The following is a 17,389-nucleotide window of genomic DNA, read 5'->3' as shown; positions in this document are numbered from 1 at the left end:
TCGATGAAAGTGTCAACCCAATGTGCGGCGGCAGTGAAGAAGGCCAATTCTATGCTTGGGATCATTAGGAAGGGTATTGAGAACAAAACGGCTAGTATTATAATGCCATTGTACAAATCTATGGTAAGGCCACACCTGGAGTATTGTGTCCAGTTCTGGTCGCCACATCTCAAAAAAGACATAGTGGAAATGGAAAAGGTGCAAAAGAGAGCGACTAAGATGATTACGGGGCTGGGGCACCTTCCTTATGAGGAAAGGCTACGGCGTTTGGGCCTCTTCAGCCTAGAAAAGAGACGCCTGAGGGGGGACATGATTGAGACATACAAAATTATGCAGGGGATGAACAGAGTGGATGGGGAGATGCTCTTTACACTCTCTCATAGTACCAGAACCAGCGGACATCCACTCAGATTGAGTGTTGGGAGGGTTAGGACAGACAAAAGAAAATATTTCTTTACTCAGCGTGTGGTCGGTCTGTGGAACTCCTTGCCACAGGATGTGGTGCTGGCGTCTAGCCTAGACGCCTTTAAAAGGGGATTGGACAAGTTTCTGGAGGAAAAATCCATTATGGGGTACAAGCCATGATGTGTATGCGCAACCTCCTGATTTTAGAAATGGGTTATGTCAGAATGCCAGATGCAAGGGAGGGCACCAGGATGAGGTCTCTTGTTATCTGGTGTGCTCCCTGGGGCATTTGGTGGGCTGCTGTGAGATACAGGAAGCTAGACTAGATGGGCCTATGGCCTGATCCAGTGGGGCTGTTCTTATGTTCTTATGTTCTTATGTTCTTATGCATACAACTTGATACAAATGCTTAAATGCTCTCCTGTGTGTGTGTGTGGAGGGGTGTGTGGTAAAATAGGGAAATGGTTTTCCCCTCATACTTGCATAGTCTAAAACAGGGTGTGTCAAACTCATTTAATACTGAGGGCTGAACAGCATTCATGATGTCTGCTGAGAGCCTGAAGTGATGTCATTAGGCAGGAAATGATGTCATTAAACAGGTCATAACAAAGAAGCACTTTTTCTCAGGAACTCATTAGCTGCAAATGACTGAAGATAAAATGCACAAATCTTGATCATATTTCAAGATATGGAACAGTCCAATTTTCATGTGGGCTGCCCTTTCAGCAGTAACACCTCAGCACTACTCAGCTGAGAACCTGAGGGCTGGATAAAAAGCTTCCGCAGGCCGCATCTGGCCCCTAAGTCTTACGTTTTGACATCCCTGGTCTAAAATATAGTGTGAAGTGATTTATTCTGAGATGCACAGTAGGTTTTTTTAAATAAGATGCATCAAATCTTCTCTTAAACAAAGTGAAGACAAGTTTAACAGTACTGCATGCTTCTCATATTGTTAAATACTTTGAATACAAATGTATATGTGAAACATACATTTATGTTTCAGAATTAAGGATTTTATAAGAGATTAAAGCAATTTAAACTCACAGTAGTATGAAATGGAAAGACCCTAAATTTCACCAAAAGAATCAAAATAATGTAGTAACAGAATTAAGTAATTTAAAACCACATTGACTTATTAAATAAAGCAAATGACTAGACTGTACCCAGCATTCCAGTTGAAAATGAATAGGCTCCATTTTTTGTGTGCATATAAATCTATCTCTGTTCATTTTTTAATTAGGTTAGTGAATTTAAAAATACAAGGCATGTTCCTATCATTAATAAGCCATTCATGCTTGACTTGGGGCAGTTGAATTTTTTTTTTAATTGAAGCTTATTGGCAGTTGTGTTACTGTGAAGAGATGTATGATAGTTTAAGGCTTTCTTAATAGTCTTTCCTTTTAATCAGGGTGTCTAAAGGCAAAAGATCCAGTCATTTCTGCAATATGCTTTAGAACTTACTTTTGGTATGTTATAAATTCAGTAGAGCTCTAATACTATAAATAAAGGAACCAGTCTGCTGCCATATTCCCACACATAAGAAGAGCCCCTCAGGGCTGAGCCCTGCAATGGCCCATCTAGTCCAGCTTCCTGTATTTCACAGTGGTTCACCAAGTGCTTCAGGGAGCACACAAGACAACAAGACACAACCTCTATCTTGGTGCCCTCCCTTGCATCTGGCATGCTGAGGTAGCCTACCTCTAAAACCAGGAGCTTGCTCACACCTATTGTGATTTGTACTCTGTGATTAACTTTTCCTCCAGAAATTTGTCCAGACCCTCTTAAAGGCATCTAGGCAAGATGCCATCACTACTTCCTATGGTATGGAGTTCTACAGACTAATTATATGCTGGGTAAAGAAATATTTTCGTCTGTCCTAACTCTCCCAACACTCAATTTTAGTGGCTGTCCCCTGGTTCTGGTGTTATGTGAGAGGGAAAAGAGCATCTCTCTATCCACTCTATCCATCCCCTGCATAATTATGTATGTTTCAATCATGTCGGGTGCCTCTTTTCTAGACTGAAGAACCCGAACAGCTGTAGCCTTTCCTCATAAGGGAGGTGCCTCAGCCCAGTAATCATTTTGGTTGCTCTCTTCTGCACCATTTCCACTATATCATTTTTGAGATGTGGCAACCAGTAATGGTCACAATACTCCAGGTGTGACCTTACCATTGATTTGTACAACTGCATCATAATATTAGCTGTCTTATTCTCAATTCTCAAGTTCCTAATTCTAATTCTGAATTATTTTACTAATGCTGTATCGCAGTGTTTTTCAAACTGTGGGTCGGGACCCACTAGGTGGGTCGCGAGCCAATTTCATGTGGGTCCCCATTCATTTCAAGATTTTATTTTTAATATATTAGACTTGATGCTGCCATGGTGTGCAACTGCATTTGGGGAAATGTTACAGAACTATACTTTAACAAGCTACTATGTTTATTCTTTTAACAATGATAGTCAATGGTACTGACTCCTGGGTAAGTGTGGGTAGGATTGCAGCCTAGGATTGTTAAAATTTTCCTGCTTGATGGTGTCACTTCTGGTCATGACATCACTTCCAGTGGGTCCTGACAGATCTCATTCTAAAAAAGTGGGTCCCAGTGCTAAATGTGTGAGAACCACTGCTGTATCGATATAGCATGTGCTTTGGAATAATAGGCACTTGGTTGAGGTGGTGAACAAAGTGTTTCAAGCTTTAACTGTTAATTGTGAATTAAAACGTGCCCCAATTATTTGTTGGTTCTGATGTTCTTGTAATTCTGTATTCACCTTTGACGTTGGCCACTGGAATGTCTCATTTTATGGAAGGAAAGAAGAGAGAGAAATATTTTGAGTAAATACTTGCTGGGTCTTCAGATTTTTATAGGATCTTCTGCCAGGCAAGCTCCACAGATGGAAACAGTATATAGTTTACTTTGCATTATGCAGTTATTACAGGCTTTAGTTCTTACTTTTGGAAGGAGAGCAGTTAAAGTATAGCATTCAGCTGAAGCAAATGTCAAAAGTTCTTATCTGGATCTTTAAAGCCAGCCTGTATTGCTGAGCTTGTGTTACGCCCATTTTGATGTGTTACTATGGTAGGGAAATTCAATAAAGATGGCCTACATTGGTTTCAACTGCAAATTCTCTGGCACTAAAATTGTATTTAACATACCAAAGCATCTCCAATACGTTTCTTTTAAAAACATATTTAAATGTAGTCAGTTAACTAGACCAAAAAATTATAACCTGCTTGCTTGGTATTAAACTTTAAAGAAAGAGATTATTTGCAGCATAATACGGTTAAATACCCAGTATGAATAACAAAGGTTGCAATGTCAGAATTGCATGTTAAGCTAGTAATAAAAGCAACAATTCTCAAACATTTTACCAGTCTGACCCACTTTGTTGGTTGCGGCAGTCACATCATGCCACCAGAATGCCTTGCAGCTTCTGAGTTGCGATTCAGAATTCAAGTGCACAAGGCATTCTGGAACACAACATGGCCAACTAAGTGGGTTGGACAGCTGCTGGAACACAACATGGCCCAGAATGCCTTGTGGCTTCTGGGTAGTTCCAGCCCTGTGACTGATCAGAAATCAGGTCATGACCCACAGCTTGAGAACTGCTGCAGTAAAATAAGATGCTTCAGCAAGTAAGAGAAGCTACAGGAGAAGTTAACCTCTAGAATTCATGGCAGTTTGAAGTAGCAGAAAACCTGTATCCCAAACTAAGCATGTTAAATGTAAAAACCAGTTCAGTACCATTGAATGTCATTAACCAGATATTGAAGATTAGACTGCATTTTTCTCAAGCTTGCAAGTTAGACAGTCTGGGTTTCTGGTCAGATGTGACTAACCAGAGATTGTAGGGTATGGCAGTTGATTACTTTGTTACAGTTATGAATGGGGGTGGTGGCATGAGGCAATAGTGGTTATGCAAGGAACAATTCTGAAAGGGGTGGGTTATAGGAAGCTCACTACACCCATATTCTAAGTTCTGTATTGACATAACCATTCACTATGCTAGTGTTATGATTTACATGTTCTAAATGGATTGGCTCCAAATACTTTGTAGCAAGCTGCACAGTACAGAGCCTGTAGTCAAAATGCAATCCTTTCTGCAACTATCTTATTTGTAACCCACGCTTATTTCAAAAGATCAGGGCTGTAAACAAGTAGGAATCGTCATAGTACCATATGTGGTGTCTGAGGTAGCTATAGGCTGAGTAAGACTTGCAGAACCAGCATGCATCTACCAGTGTGGTTGGTGTTCAAGGCTGGATACAATCTTCAACTTCCCTTATGATGGCTGTCTGTCTTGGTACTGTTGAATGTTCACACACTCCCCTACCCTGGTAAAGTGAAATTCTCTGGGAAGGAAGGGCTGGCATTCCTACTGCTGGGATGCCCCTCCTCCTGGGAGGTAGGATTCGAACCTCGACTGAATGGATACGCCTCCCACGTTGGGGGGGAGGCCTTCCCTTCCGGTCCCAGTTCCGGTCCTGCCTTCCAGGAGTAAGGACGGACCTCAGTCATGCTCCTGCACGAGCCCCTTCCTTTTTGTTTTTCATTTTGCTCTGAAGAGCAAGGGGGATAGCTCTTCCTCCCCCTTAACTTAACTTAGCCCGGGAGCGGCAGCCAGAGCCTCACCTGTGTGTGGCAGGGCATAGCGCTGCACCCCGCACCCTCAAAGCAAGGGAGAGTGGTGGGGACGAGCAGCGTGGGCGGCTTCAGGCCCCCCCCAAAGAGGAAGCAGCAGCAGCGCTGCTCCCATAGGAGCTGGGCAGCTGGCAGGCAAAGCTCCAACCATGTGGAGAGAGCCTTCTCAGACCCTCCCCTTGTCAAGGGAGGACCTGCTGCAGGCAAGCAGCAGGGAGAGCCGCGGGGCCCCAACATCACTGCGCCCTGCCGTCCTCTCCCGTGCAGCATCCCATTCTCGCCAGGGAAGGGGGGAAGAGTAGCGCTAGTGGGCAAAGGGTGGGGGCCCTGGACGGGAATCCGCAGCGACAGGAGCTGCAACCCTAAGGTGGAAGGGGAGTCCTCTGGCCCACCCAGTGCCTCAGTTACCCCAGGGGAGCATGGCCCAACCCCAAACCAAGTTGGGGCAAACCTGGGAGGGCTATCTGCCCAGACCCAAGACCAGATTGAGGACATTGTGCTCCGGATCCTGGGGGAGACCAGAGGCCCCAGGCCCACGGGAGGGGGCAAGAAAAGCATTAAAGGATACCCTCCTGCAGCAGCCCTGAGAGGGAACCCAGCTCCCGCTAGCAGCAAAGGCTAGGAGTTCCAAGAGTAAGGCGAGCAAGTACCCCCAGCAGGGTGGCCTCGTCGTATCCCTGGGAGTCGGTCACCCCTGACCAGTCTGAAGACTCCAGGGTGGCGGAACTCACAGGCGAGGAAGAGGAGCGCCCAGGGGAAGGTGGGGGCAAACCTTTGCCGCTGGACCTATTCCCCCAACTTCTGACCAACGCGGCTGGCATGTTGGATCTAGGCCCTGAGAGGGAGACTGAGGCAGCTGAAGCCACAGAGTTCCACAGGCCTGGCTCAAAATTCTTTTTTCCCCAGAAGACCTCCACCAAGCCAGTGGTCCCTTTTCCCTGACCCTTTCAGGCAGGCCCTAGAAGTGGATTGGGCAGCGCCCACTAGGTCCAGGCACAGCCCACACTCAGTGGACAAACTACCCACTGCCTACTGACGTTATGGAGCACCTAAAGGTCCCAGGAGTAGACCCCCTGGTGGCAGCTCTATCCTCTTCTGCTGTACTACTCTCTGAGGGGGAGGTGGGGCCCCAGGGACCCGTGCAATCGCCTGGTGGAGAGTGCCCTCGAGGGACTTTGAGGCCTCCACATTGGCCGTAAGGGCATCAGCTGCCAACTCCTTGTCATGGGCCCTCGTCACGTGGGTAGAGCATCTCTTGGCCTCTGACAAGACCCTGTCTAGACCCACACGCAACACCCTCTAGAAGCTGCCTCTGACCGCAGCCTTCTTGGCAGACGCATCCCTGGAGGCCATGCAGTTTAGCGCTAGAGCAGTGGCTGCTAATGTGGTAGCAAGGAGAAACTTCTGGCCCCGCCACTGGGATGTAGATCAGGACTCCCAGGCAAGCCTGGAAGCCTTTCCCTTCACGGGGTCCAAGCTGTTCGGTCAGGCCCTAGATCCCCTGCTGGTGGGGAGCAGGGATAAACGCAAGGTGTTGCCCATGGCATGCAAGGAGGGCAGTGAGCCAACCAGATCGCGCCAGCCTTTTTGGTCGCACCGCCCAGCATTCAGGTCTGGGGGCTCATTCAGTGACCTCACCAACCACAAGCCCGAATGGGCCAAATCTAAGTTCTTCCCCATTTCCCCGTCCCCCTGCGGGAGGAGACTCTTCTTACTCTTCCCACAGGACCTCTAAGTCCAGCCACTCCGCGTGACACCAGACCCTGGGTGAGGAACCCACAGATTGGGGGCTGTCTCCAGCACTTTCCGATTATGGTTTCAAGCAGCAATTCAACACCTGCTGGACATAGGAGCTGTTGAACCAGTCCCACCAATGCAGAGGGGCAAGGGAGTCTATGCCAGCTTCTTCCTAGTCCCAAAGAAGAACAGCGACACGAGGCTGATCCTTAACCTCAGGTGGTGGAACCAGTTCCTGTGGAAATGACAGTACAGAATGGAAACCTGGAGGTCCATACAGCAACTGTTACCCTGCACATGCCCGATCTCGTCTGATCTCGGAAGCTAAGCAGGGTCAGGCCTGGTTAGTACTTGGATGGGAGATCGCCTGGGAATACCGGGCGCTGTAGGCTTATACCAGTCTTTCGAGACTGAAGGTTGCCAACCAATGGAGGTCTATAGTGGCACCCCTGGAGGAGGGGGACATGCTTGGTTCAGTGATCCTGTCCAAGGCTCTTATGCATATTCCCGTATACCAGGACCATTGCTGATTCCTGCGCTTTGGCTATGGGTCACGCCATCTACAATTGCGTACTCTCCCTTCCCCCGAGGGACATCCAGACCACGGTGGACAGGAACGGGGTTTGTGATCAAAAGGGAGAAGAGCCATCTTCAACTGAGTCAGCAGTTGGAGCATCTGGGCCTGCCACTAGACACTACCAAGTGCACGATCCCCAGAGAGACGCAAGAAGATGTGGCACCTGCTGAAGTCACTGCTCTCAGCAAAGCAGGATGTGATGGCACTGCTCAGACTGCTGGGCATGATGGTGTCTTGCCAGGATGTTATGCCTGGGGCACTCATCCCAGGGACTTATCCCAGTTTCCATTCAAGGGTGCTCCAGGGATTCCTCCTACGCTTCCTACAGGAGATAGAGAACATTTCTCACACCAGGACATACATCCCTTCCAAGGTTAGGAAGTTGGTGCAGTGGAAGAGCCACTCTAGACCGACAATGGGCTCCCCCTCTGGGAGCCTGGAATGGACAGTGATCACCATGGGCGCCAGCCTGTGGGGCTCCACCCTGTGGCGCCACCCTGCAAGAGCTCGCACCCAGCAGAGGGTGGCTCAAGGGACCTGGTCTAGGGAGGAGTCCTGCATGTACACCAATCTTCTGGAGCTCAGAGCCAGCTGTCTGGCGCTGGACAGGTTTTACCTTCTGGTCTAGGGCCGGCAGGCCCTAGTAAAAACAGACAACATCACCGCCAAGGCTTATGTGAACGAACACGGAGGCCTGTGGTCCACAGCACTCCACATGGAAGCGGCAAGCTATCATCACCTAGGCCGAAGTCCACCTTGCGGCCATACGGATGGAACACATGGCCAGTATAGTCAACTCCAGGAGGACTGACTCAGCAGGTGGCAGGCCCTGGAGACGGAGCTAAACCCACAGGTATTCGACCTCGTGAAGAAGAGATTTGGAACCCTGCTGGTGGACCTCTTCACCACAAGAGAGCATGCAGCTCCAAAGTTTCTTCTCAAGGGAACTTTAAGAGGGAGCGGAGGTCATAGACGCTCAACGCAGCCCCTGGCAGCAGGGACTTTAGTATACCTTTCCTCCAGTGCCACAACTGCAGCACCTTCTCAGCAGAATCAAGCAACTCTGGGCACAGGTCATCCTGATCACCCCAAAGTGGCCCAGACAACCGTGGTTCCCAGAGCCCCTGCACCTGTCAACTCAGAACCATTGGACACTTCCCATCCAGCAGGACCTACTGCTACAGGGACTGACGGTTCACCCCCAGCCACACCTCTTCAACCTGACAGCGCGGAGTTTGAGCAGGGCATGCTAGCCAGGCTGGGGTACTCTGGCAGGGTTATGGCCACCATGCAGGCCTCACGTAAGTCCTCCACAAAGAAGGCGTACCAGTGCACCTAGCGCACCTTTACCAGGTGGGCCGAGGCCAGGAGGGTCAGGGCGGCCAAGGTGAGACACGTCCTTTCTTTCAGGAAGGCTGGAAAAGGGGCTCTCCACCAACACCCTCAAAAGACAGGTGGCGGCCCCTGGGCAGCATCTTAGGAGTGGGCTCCGGGGAAATCCTTATTGTCCCATCCTCATGTCTGCAGGTTCCTGAAGGGGGTAGCGCTCCTGAACCCCCCGACAGTCCACAAGTTCCCCAGCTGGGATCTGAACAAGGTCCTAGAGGCTCTCACTCAGGCCCCCTTCAAGCCTCTGGTCTTGATTCCCATCAGGGAGCTCACCTTCAAGGTGCTGTCCTGGTGCCGATCACCTCAGCTGAGAGGGTGTCAAACTTGGGGCACTATCCATTGACCCCTAGCTTTGCATCCTTCACAAGGACCAGGTGATCCTTCGTTGGAACCTGACCTTCGCTCCGAAGGTCAACTTCCTATTCCACCGAGCACAGGAGCTAATCCTGCCATCTTCTGCCCCAAGCCAACCCACCCCAAGGAAAAGGCCTGGTACACCCTTGACGTGCGCAGAGCCCTGTGCTACTACACCAGGCTTACCAGGGAGTTTAGGAAATCGGAGACCCTGTTTGTAATCTACAAGGGCTCCGACCAGGGCCACAAGGCCTCAGCTAACTTGCTGGCGCGCTGGCTAAGTGCATGCTCCAACTGGCCTACCATCCTACCATCCCCCAGAGGATGTCACAGCCCACTCCCTCCGGAGTGCTGTCAGGACGGCGGCATTCGATGGGTACGCATCCCTCCTGGAGATCTGTAGAGTGGCAACGTGGCCTTCGGTTCACACCTTTGCCAAGCAATACCAGATAACCACAGCCGCCTCATTGGACGCCGCTATGGGGCGTAAGGTGTTGCACAGGTGGTGAGGCAGTGAGCAAACTCCCTTATTGGCCACCCTTCTGGTTGGCTCTGGTATATCCCAGCAGTAGGAATGCCAGCCCTTCCTTCCCAGAGAAAGTAGGAATTTCTTACCTGAGAATTCCAGTTCTGGGAAAGGAAGGGTGGCATTCTGCCCACTTCTTCTCCAGCTTGGGGTTACACTGCTAGACTAGGCTCCTCCATGGGGAACAATTCTTCTCCCTTACCTGCCAGTGGCGGGACGGCTTATCTATTATGTTTTTCTTCACTGTGGTTTGGTGGTTACCTTTGTAGTTATTCACACACAGTTGATTAAGATTCTTCCAAGCCGGTTCTCGCAGTTGGCACACTATACCTCAAGGGACAGACCACAGCCAATGACCAGGGGGGCACTTAGTTTTTCCTGCTTGTCAAGTCCGAACTGGAACCGGAAGGGAAGCCCCCCCAATGTGGGAGGAATATCCATTCAGTCGAGGTTTCGATCCTACCTCCCAGGAGGAGGGGCATCCCAGCAGTAGGAATGCCACCCTTCCATTCCCAGAACTGGAATTCTCAGGTAAGAAATTCCTACTTTCTGTGGTGAAGAAAAAAAAGGTGAAGTTGGGCTAGAAATTCCTGTTGATGCAAAAATGGATGTGACTGCTATATGTAGAAATAGTATGTGAAGTTGCACCTTGGAATATGTTTGTGGTATGTGAACATTTGTGTGCATAAAGCTTTCCTTCCAGTGAATATAGCTGTATTCATTGGACAGTCCCAGAAAGTGCGGTTGATAGCTTGTGCAGGGCCAAATACCAACTTCAGCCTATCCCATGATGTCTGGCTGCCTGAAATGAAACATGTGGATAGCCTTCTGTGGCTTTTGTCTTTCTTCCTACATACCAGTATGGCTGTTATTTTTTCAACTTACTCTTGTATACCCCTTCCCCTGTATTCATCAGCTATGCTCCAATTTCCACTTTTTTCGTCATGAAGACATCAAGTACTAGGAAAGGAAGGATACTTGAACCTTGCTATCTGCCCTATTAAAGAACTAGTAGCTAGATGTGTAGAACAATTAAGACATGATCACATTCTCTGCATACTTGTGGCCATGCTTATGCAAGATGGTCAGAATTGACCACGTTAGTTTATAATGTGTGTATTAGTGAATTATTAAAGGAAACTGAAGTTGAATAGTTAGGCGTAATTATGTTCAATTTATACAGTCCTGTTTTTATGCAAATATAAAATACCAGATAGATAAGAGTTGGGTGTATCAAACTAAAAGGAATGTGGGACTCTTCTCCACCACAAAGCTTATGTGAGCATTGCTTCACATGCCAGTGGTTTCTGTGTACCTTATGGTTTCAGTATCCCTTATCCAGCGCTCCTTATATAGCAGTCAAAATGTGACTGCATTGAGGCATTTCTTTTCCTCATTTGAGGGGTAGACATAGTGCTTCATTAGTAGGGCTATGAAGATTCAGTGGTGATATATCAGTGTAGATATGTAGATTTCTTTTTTGGTTGGAGTTATTAGTATTTAAGTTGCAAATTTCAGATACTCAGTCAAGGCTGGCCCATCCATGAGGTCAGCTGTTACAGGTTGTATCAGCAATGGATTTCAAGAGGTCTAAGGGAGTGGCAAATTCAGGATGCCTTTAACCCCAAGTCTGCCACTGCTTCCCTTCTACTCGCTGCTGTCACCACCTCCCTTTCACCTACTGCCAATGCAAGCTACAATGATTTGCTCAAGAAAGAAGCATATCTTTCCCCTTCTCAGCATTTCCCTTGCACACTGCTATCACACCCAGAAGTGTGATCTTCCAGCTTTATTACAGAGACATTGCAGATTAAGGAGCTCCTTCATTTATGCTATCCATGTAAATAAAACCTGAAGTCCTGCACTTCCAGATTTGAAGTGCATGGATACCCCCCCCCCTTTTTAGGTACCTTTTTGAAATGCTGATCTTTTTTCCAACAGAGATGAAATGTTTTCTCTAATTCCATAGCATAAAAATTTCTTGACAGATGAACACACACAAAAACCTCTTTTCCTAACTATACTTAGATGAGCTTTTCATTTTGTACCTTTAGAGCTGTTCAAGCTGAATGTTAGGAACTTAAGAGAAATAAAATGATTTATAGTTCTATCATTAAATACTTTGATCACATTAAACATTTCAGAACATTCTATGTTTTGTGCTGTAGATGTTCAGGGCTCCTTGACAAGTCACAAGATACATAATAGGTAGTTAAAATATTCATGATGGGTATTAATTAGTGATGGTGAACCATCTGTCTAGAGTCGGTGATGGCAGTATTATGTCTCTTAGTACATGTAGCCAAAGAAAAGGTTTTTCTGTACAAGTGATGCTGATATAGTATGTATTACTTTGTCATTTCAAATGTTGGACGTTTTGTTGTAGAAGGCAGCTGCTAGCCTGATTGTGGGCATGACTGGAGCCCTGTTGGTTTAATTCTCTGATGGGACACTTTTTGCTATTAATCTTTTTTCTGCTTAACTTTTCTGGGTGAAATTGCTCTATTCTCCAATAGTGTCTTCTATGCAGAGTTGCTGAACAGCAAAAAAGGGCGAGGACAGAGTGCCAGAGCCTGAGATCTGTGCCCTCTCTATCACACATCCCTTGCTGAAGATGTTAAAGTTTATCACCAACACCTCTAATTGATCCTGGAAACACATTACTAGCTAACAAAGATGGCATAAAATGAGAGTTATGGGCTCTCACTAGAACAGCAGCATTTTGTACTAATCGAAGTTTTTAGATAGCAATACTTTAATGTTGTGCTCTCAAATAAAACTTGGGGTGTAATCCTGGGCTGCCCTTGAGCCAGCACAAGTCCCTTGCACCAGCCTGGGAGTGTTGCAAACATGCTGTGAGGAACATTTGTGCCTCCTTGAGATCAGGGTAAAGGGGGTAATTTGTACCTGGGCCCAGGGTCAAAAAGGGGGCCCATGAGCCAAAGGAGGGGGCCCAAAAATTTCCTGGGATGTTACATTTTCCACCTACTCAGACTTGTTGCCTGCATGGGATGCTGAGGACACTACCATGAGTGTGCGGCTGCAGTTACTGGCAAGCCATATATGCTGGGCCAAGGAATGCATACATGACACTCCTTAACACAGTGTCAAATCTGGGAGGAAACCGGCCTGCTACAGTAGCACCTTGGCTTGTGGATCTGCTAACCATGAAGGAGTGGGGAGGAACTCAGCTGTAGGTAGAAGCAACACAGCTGCTGCAGAAGCAAGTTTCGGTACACACAGGACACTTTCTAGTGTGAGCCTAAATATGGTGATGCTAATTTTCTGCAAGATTTTCTATATTTAAAAGATTTTTGAGAGACTTAGGAGTGGTTTGGTTTTCCATATTACTGTATATAGCTGTTGGTGCCACATGGGTGGGTAGACCTGGCTCCAAAGACTTTTCCAGCTCCCCCATCTTGTTTTGCCCTTCTTTGCTCCCATTCTGTTCACCCATCACCACCCTCCCCCGCTCTGTTTTACCCCTCCCCTTTTGTAAAGGGGCCCAACAGAAACTTTGTACCCCCTGATAAAATTCCTCTCAGAGGCCCTGCCTGGGACTGATGAGTTTGTGCTGGCAGTGGGCCACTGGCGCAGGGTTCTGGGGAGGGTGGAACTGGGCCATTTTGAGGAGAGTGGGTGGCGAGTGGGCCCATGGGTGGGCCAGACCCGGGGGGGGATGGTGCCAGGATCTGGCATTTAGGTCTAATCCCCCTCTCTGGAGCTTAGCACCAGGCTGCTCAGGTCTGCACCACTTCTTTTGGTGACCCAGATCCGAGTAGTCCACTTGGGCTGCTTCCATGTTACCTGGGGTAAGGGGAATTCCCTTCCTTCGGCTTGCGCTGCAGCAACACCAGCCGCACACTGGATATGGGGCAGGCCAGTTGGCCTGTCTGTTCCAGTGTTGGTTACGATTGGGCTGTTGGTCTCTTAGGACCTGGAATAGAGCCAGCTTGTTGACAAGAAACGATTCTTAAAATCTGCAGTTGGTATTCCTGCTCACTTTATCTGAACTGGGCAGGAGGTCTGGTCTAGAGGGTAGAGCCTCCGTTAGCCTGAAGATAACATCTGAAGGTCGCCAGTTCGAGGCCACCGGCAGCTCTGTGAATGGTGAGACCTTGAAGCAGCTGACAAGCTGAGCTGAGTTATTCCACCTGTGTCTTGGCTGCCCTTCAAGTGAGAGATGAAGCAACTGCTTGTCAGCCAGTGTGGGAAGCAACTGGGGGCCAGAAGTGATACCAGACTGTGAAAGATCCATCTGAAAAGTTGTGCAGTTCTTGAAAGATAGAACCTTTCTGTTATTGTAAAAATCCCCTTGGGGGTTTAGTGATAGCCTGCCTCTGTGAACCGCCTTGACTAAAGTCCAAGGAGTAATCCGATGACCAGATAGGCAGTATATAAATATCAGTATTATTATTATTATTATTATTATTAAGTGAGGCACAGCTATACAGTACACTTAAAATGGTCTGTACTGTAGGAATCTACCTTGCTGTAGCCTATCAAGAGAGAACATTTTTTCTATAAGGCTCTTGGATTACTGGTTCGAACATACTAAAACTAAAACTTTGTTTCATCTTTAGAAGCATCAAGCTTGTTCTGAGAACTGCATATTAGCACACTATTTTGAGAAATTCTGGTCCAATAAATTCTCTTTATTGGACCAGCTTGTGTTGAAGAGACTACAAACAGTACTTTAAAAAAATATTGGACAAAAATAGGGAAATATAAAGTAGATTTTACATCTGGGGAAACGGATGTCTTGCAAAAGAAGAAATAAGCTGAGTGGACACAGGCTTGTTCAAGTTGCATCTATATCTGAACTGAGAAGTCTGGACGGATAGGCACTGTATGATGTAAAAGGGCAGCTATTCCCTTGGTAATATTAAGCTTTTTAAAGTAGCTATCTGATGTATCTTCATAGGCAATGGATTCCTTGGTAGAAGATTCTGTTAGAAAGATACTTGGGTTAATACTGTTGCAATAATGCAGGGGTGCCCAAACCCCTGCCCTGGGGCCACTTGCGGCCCTTGAGGCCTCTCAATGCAGCCCTCAGGGAGCCCCCAGTCTCCAATGAGCCTCTGGTCCTCCGGATATTTGTTGGAACCCGTACTAGTCCGATGCATCTGCTCTCAGCATGAGGGTGACTGACTTCTCGCATGAGCTGTGGGATGAGGGCTTCCTCCACTGCTTGCTGTTTCACTCTGTGATGCGGTAGCAGCAACAAAGGAAAGGCCAGTCTTGCTTTGTGCAAGGCTTTTACAGGCCTTGAGCTATTTCAAGACCTTCATTCATTCGTATAAGTTCATCTTTAATATAGTCATTTATGTAAACTTATGTAAATTGATTCAAATTTTAAATGTAAATTGATTCTTTTTTCCTTGGCCCCCGACACAGTGTCAGAGAGATGATGTGGCCCTCCTGCCAAAAACTTTGGACACCCCTGCAATAATGTATTGATGAAGGAAAACTTGTCTACTGAACTTTTTTCTTACTATATGTCACAAAAAGGTACAAGACTGGGAGGAGGGGATGGCTTTTGGGATGGCAGTACTGGAACATGGCCACACATACACTTAGTAGCTATTTCCTTGTTGCCTAAAATGTCTCTGGCAAGGCAAGAAAAATTTCACATTTGGGTCTCATGGCCCTGAACCACAACCATCCTTCTGTGTGATTCTACTGGTCCATCAGTTGGTAGTGCCTTCCAAATTCTTATTTTGGATTGGGAATTGGTACCTCTCTAGGAAGAGTTCTGGAGTGACAGAGCTATAGAATCTGTGAATGGAAACATTCCATGAATCAAAATGTTAACAAATCTAGTTGCTAATATGACCTTTGTACTTTGCTTCTTAGGGCAGCTGAGCTCAATCTCTTTTCCCCGACATGAGGAAGAATACCTCCAGCTGACAGTGAACTGCCACCCATGCCTTTTAATCCTTGGCCAGAACTGTAATGCCAAATGCAAGTTACTGAACACACTCTTGGGAGAGAGACTGTTACCAACCAATAAAGTTGGCAGCGAGGAGAACTGTAAGAGGAGGCGGATTCGCTTCACACATGGAAGGCAAACACGGATTAGTTTGGCTCTTCCAGGACAGTATGAATTGGTTCATAACTTGGCAGCTCACCAAGGTAGATGGGAGACCATACCTGAGGAGGACTTGGAAATCCATGGGGATAATGAAGATCTGGCTCACCAGCTTGCAGAGCTAGAAGTCACACTGAATCATGTGGTGTTACAGGTAGGATGAGAACAAGTGTGTACTTGTCCTGCTGCTCTTAAATTTATGAGAATGTTTGAATTTTGATTTGAGCATTTTAATGAACGTTGCACTTATTACATAACTATTGTATCGGGATGTATTCTTTATGAAATCAGATGTGCCCTGAGAAGATAGCAGTCTGACTGCGTTTATGCATATTTCTGGGAGTGAAACTACGTGTTGTACCCACTTAGTTTCTCTTTAAAGCAAAAATGTTGCATCTCCTGTGGAGGATTAGATCAGATGTTGGAGGATAGAGTTTATAATAGAGGCTTTGGATGGAAGGAAGGTCCTATAATCTTTTCTTGCTTGCTGCTTTCCTCAACCTTGGGTTCCAGACTTCTGTTTGTATCATCTTAGAATTGTAATGGCACAAAAAGACTAGAGTAAAATGTTACTTAAAATCAGAGCTGTTACTTAAAATCAGTTACAACTGATATGACCTCCATACATATGAACAAATTGAGCATTGGCTTCCTTTTGCTCCTAAGGGTGCAAAATTGTTCCAGCATTTGAGGGAAGCTATCTTGATGACAGAGGGCCAGCCTATTAGCCACTGTGCTCAACTTGGCTAGTCCTGTGTGCCTCTTTCAGAAAGTAAAGGGGTGGGTGTGTGTTGAACACTGAGAATGCTTTCAGAGTAACCCTACTGATGACTACTGTCATCACACAAAGAGTAGTTACTTCTCTGTGGTCAGTTAATGAAAGTGACATTCTAAGCCAAATTAAATTTATGCTATTTTTTCTCCTTCCTTTATTTTAATTAATTTACCCCACAATCTGAAGGTTAGTGTAGTATAGGTAATAATGAGGAAACATGACTTGGAGCTTCCCTCATGTGAGTCATGTTCATGGAACCAGTAGCCCAGAGTGTCTGTCTATGAGTTTGTTCTTGAGTACAGGTATCCCCCAGTATCCATGGGGTATAGATTCCAGCTGCCACCATGGATACAGAAACCATGGATAGCAGCAGATGCTACAAGAAGTGGTTCACAAATCCCCACCAACTGCACAAATGATTTTCCTGTGTCTGATGGCAGCCCTCCTGTCACTGTCTCCTATGTCTGGTTGTCTCTGTACTATCTGCAGATACTAACAGGAAGCAGGTTGGAGGACTAAAAACAATGTGACTGCATTGTTTTCAGCCCTCCAACCCATTTTGCAGACAGCACAGCAACAGACAGACACTGGGAACAGTGACTGGAGGGCTGCCATCAGTGACAAGTCATTTGCGTGATGGGGAGCGAATTGTGAACTGCAGATAAATGAAACAGTGAATACAGGACTTGTGGATACAGGGCAAGGCTACTGTATGACTTCATTTTCATTAATGCCTCTGATATGCAGTGAAACTTGAAGTAAGCTCAAAAGTGGTGTTTGGTGTACTGGAATGAAAACTCTGCTCTTTTATATAGGTCAGTGAACACAGGGCAGCTCAAAGGTCTTTTGCAAACTTTCAAACTAATGACAAAGATTTCATTAAGTTCCAG

The 17,389-nt window shown here is 46.7% G+C and overlaps 1 protein-coding gene and 1 pseudogene across 1 annotated transcript in view; both read left to right on the top strand.

Moving 5' to 3' along the window:
• Window positions 1–17,389, top strand: part of DSTYK (dual serine/threonine and tyrosine protein kinase) — a 56,407-nt gene that overhangs the window by 16,718 nt on the left and 22,300 nt on the right. Inside the window, exon 2 of the mRNA XM_066625333.1 lies at window positions 15,490–15,878. Within this exon, the coding sequence (XP_066481430.1) occupies window positions 15,490–15,878 (389 nt within the window). The remainder of the gene's footprint in view (window positions 1–15,489; window positions 15,879–17,389) is intronic.
• LOC136650397 (5S ribosomal RNA) lies at window positions 7,060–7,179 on the top strand (annotated as a pseudogene).

This window comes from Tiliqua scincoides, chromosome 4, assembly GCF_035046505.1.
Source record: "Tiliqua scincoides isolate rTilSci1 chromosome 4, rTilSci1.hap2, whole genome shotgun sequence".
Taxonomy (NCBI): Eukaryota; Metazoa; Chordata; class Lepidosauria; order Squamata; family Scincidae; genus Tiliqua; species Tiliqua scincoides.
Note: the sequence above shows the minus strand (reverse complement) of the source record. Positions and strands in the feature narration are given on the sequence as shown.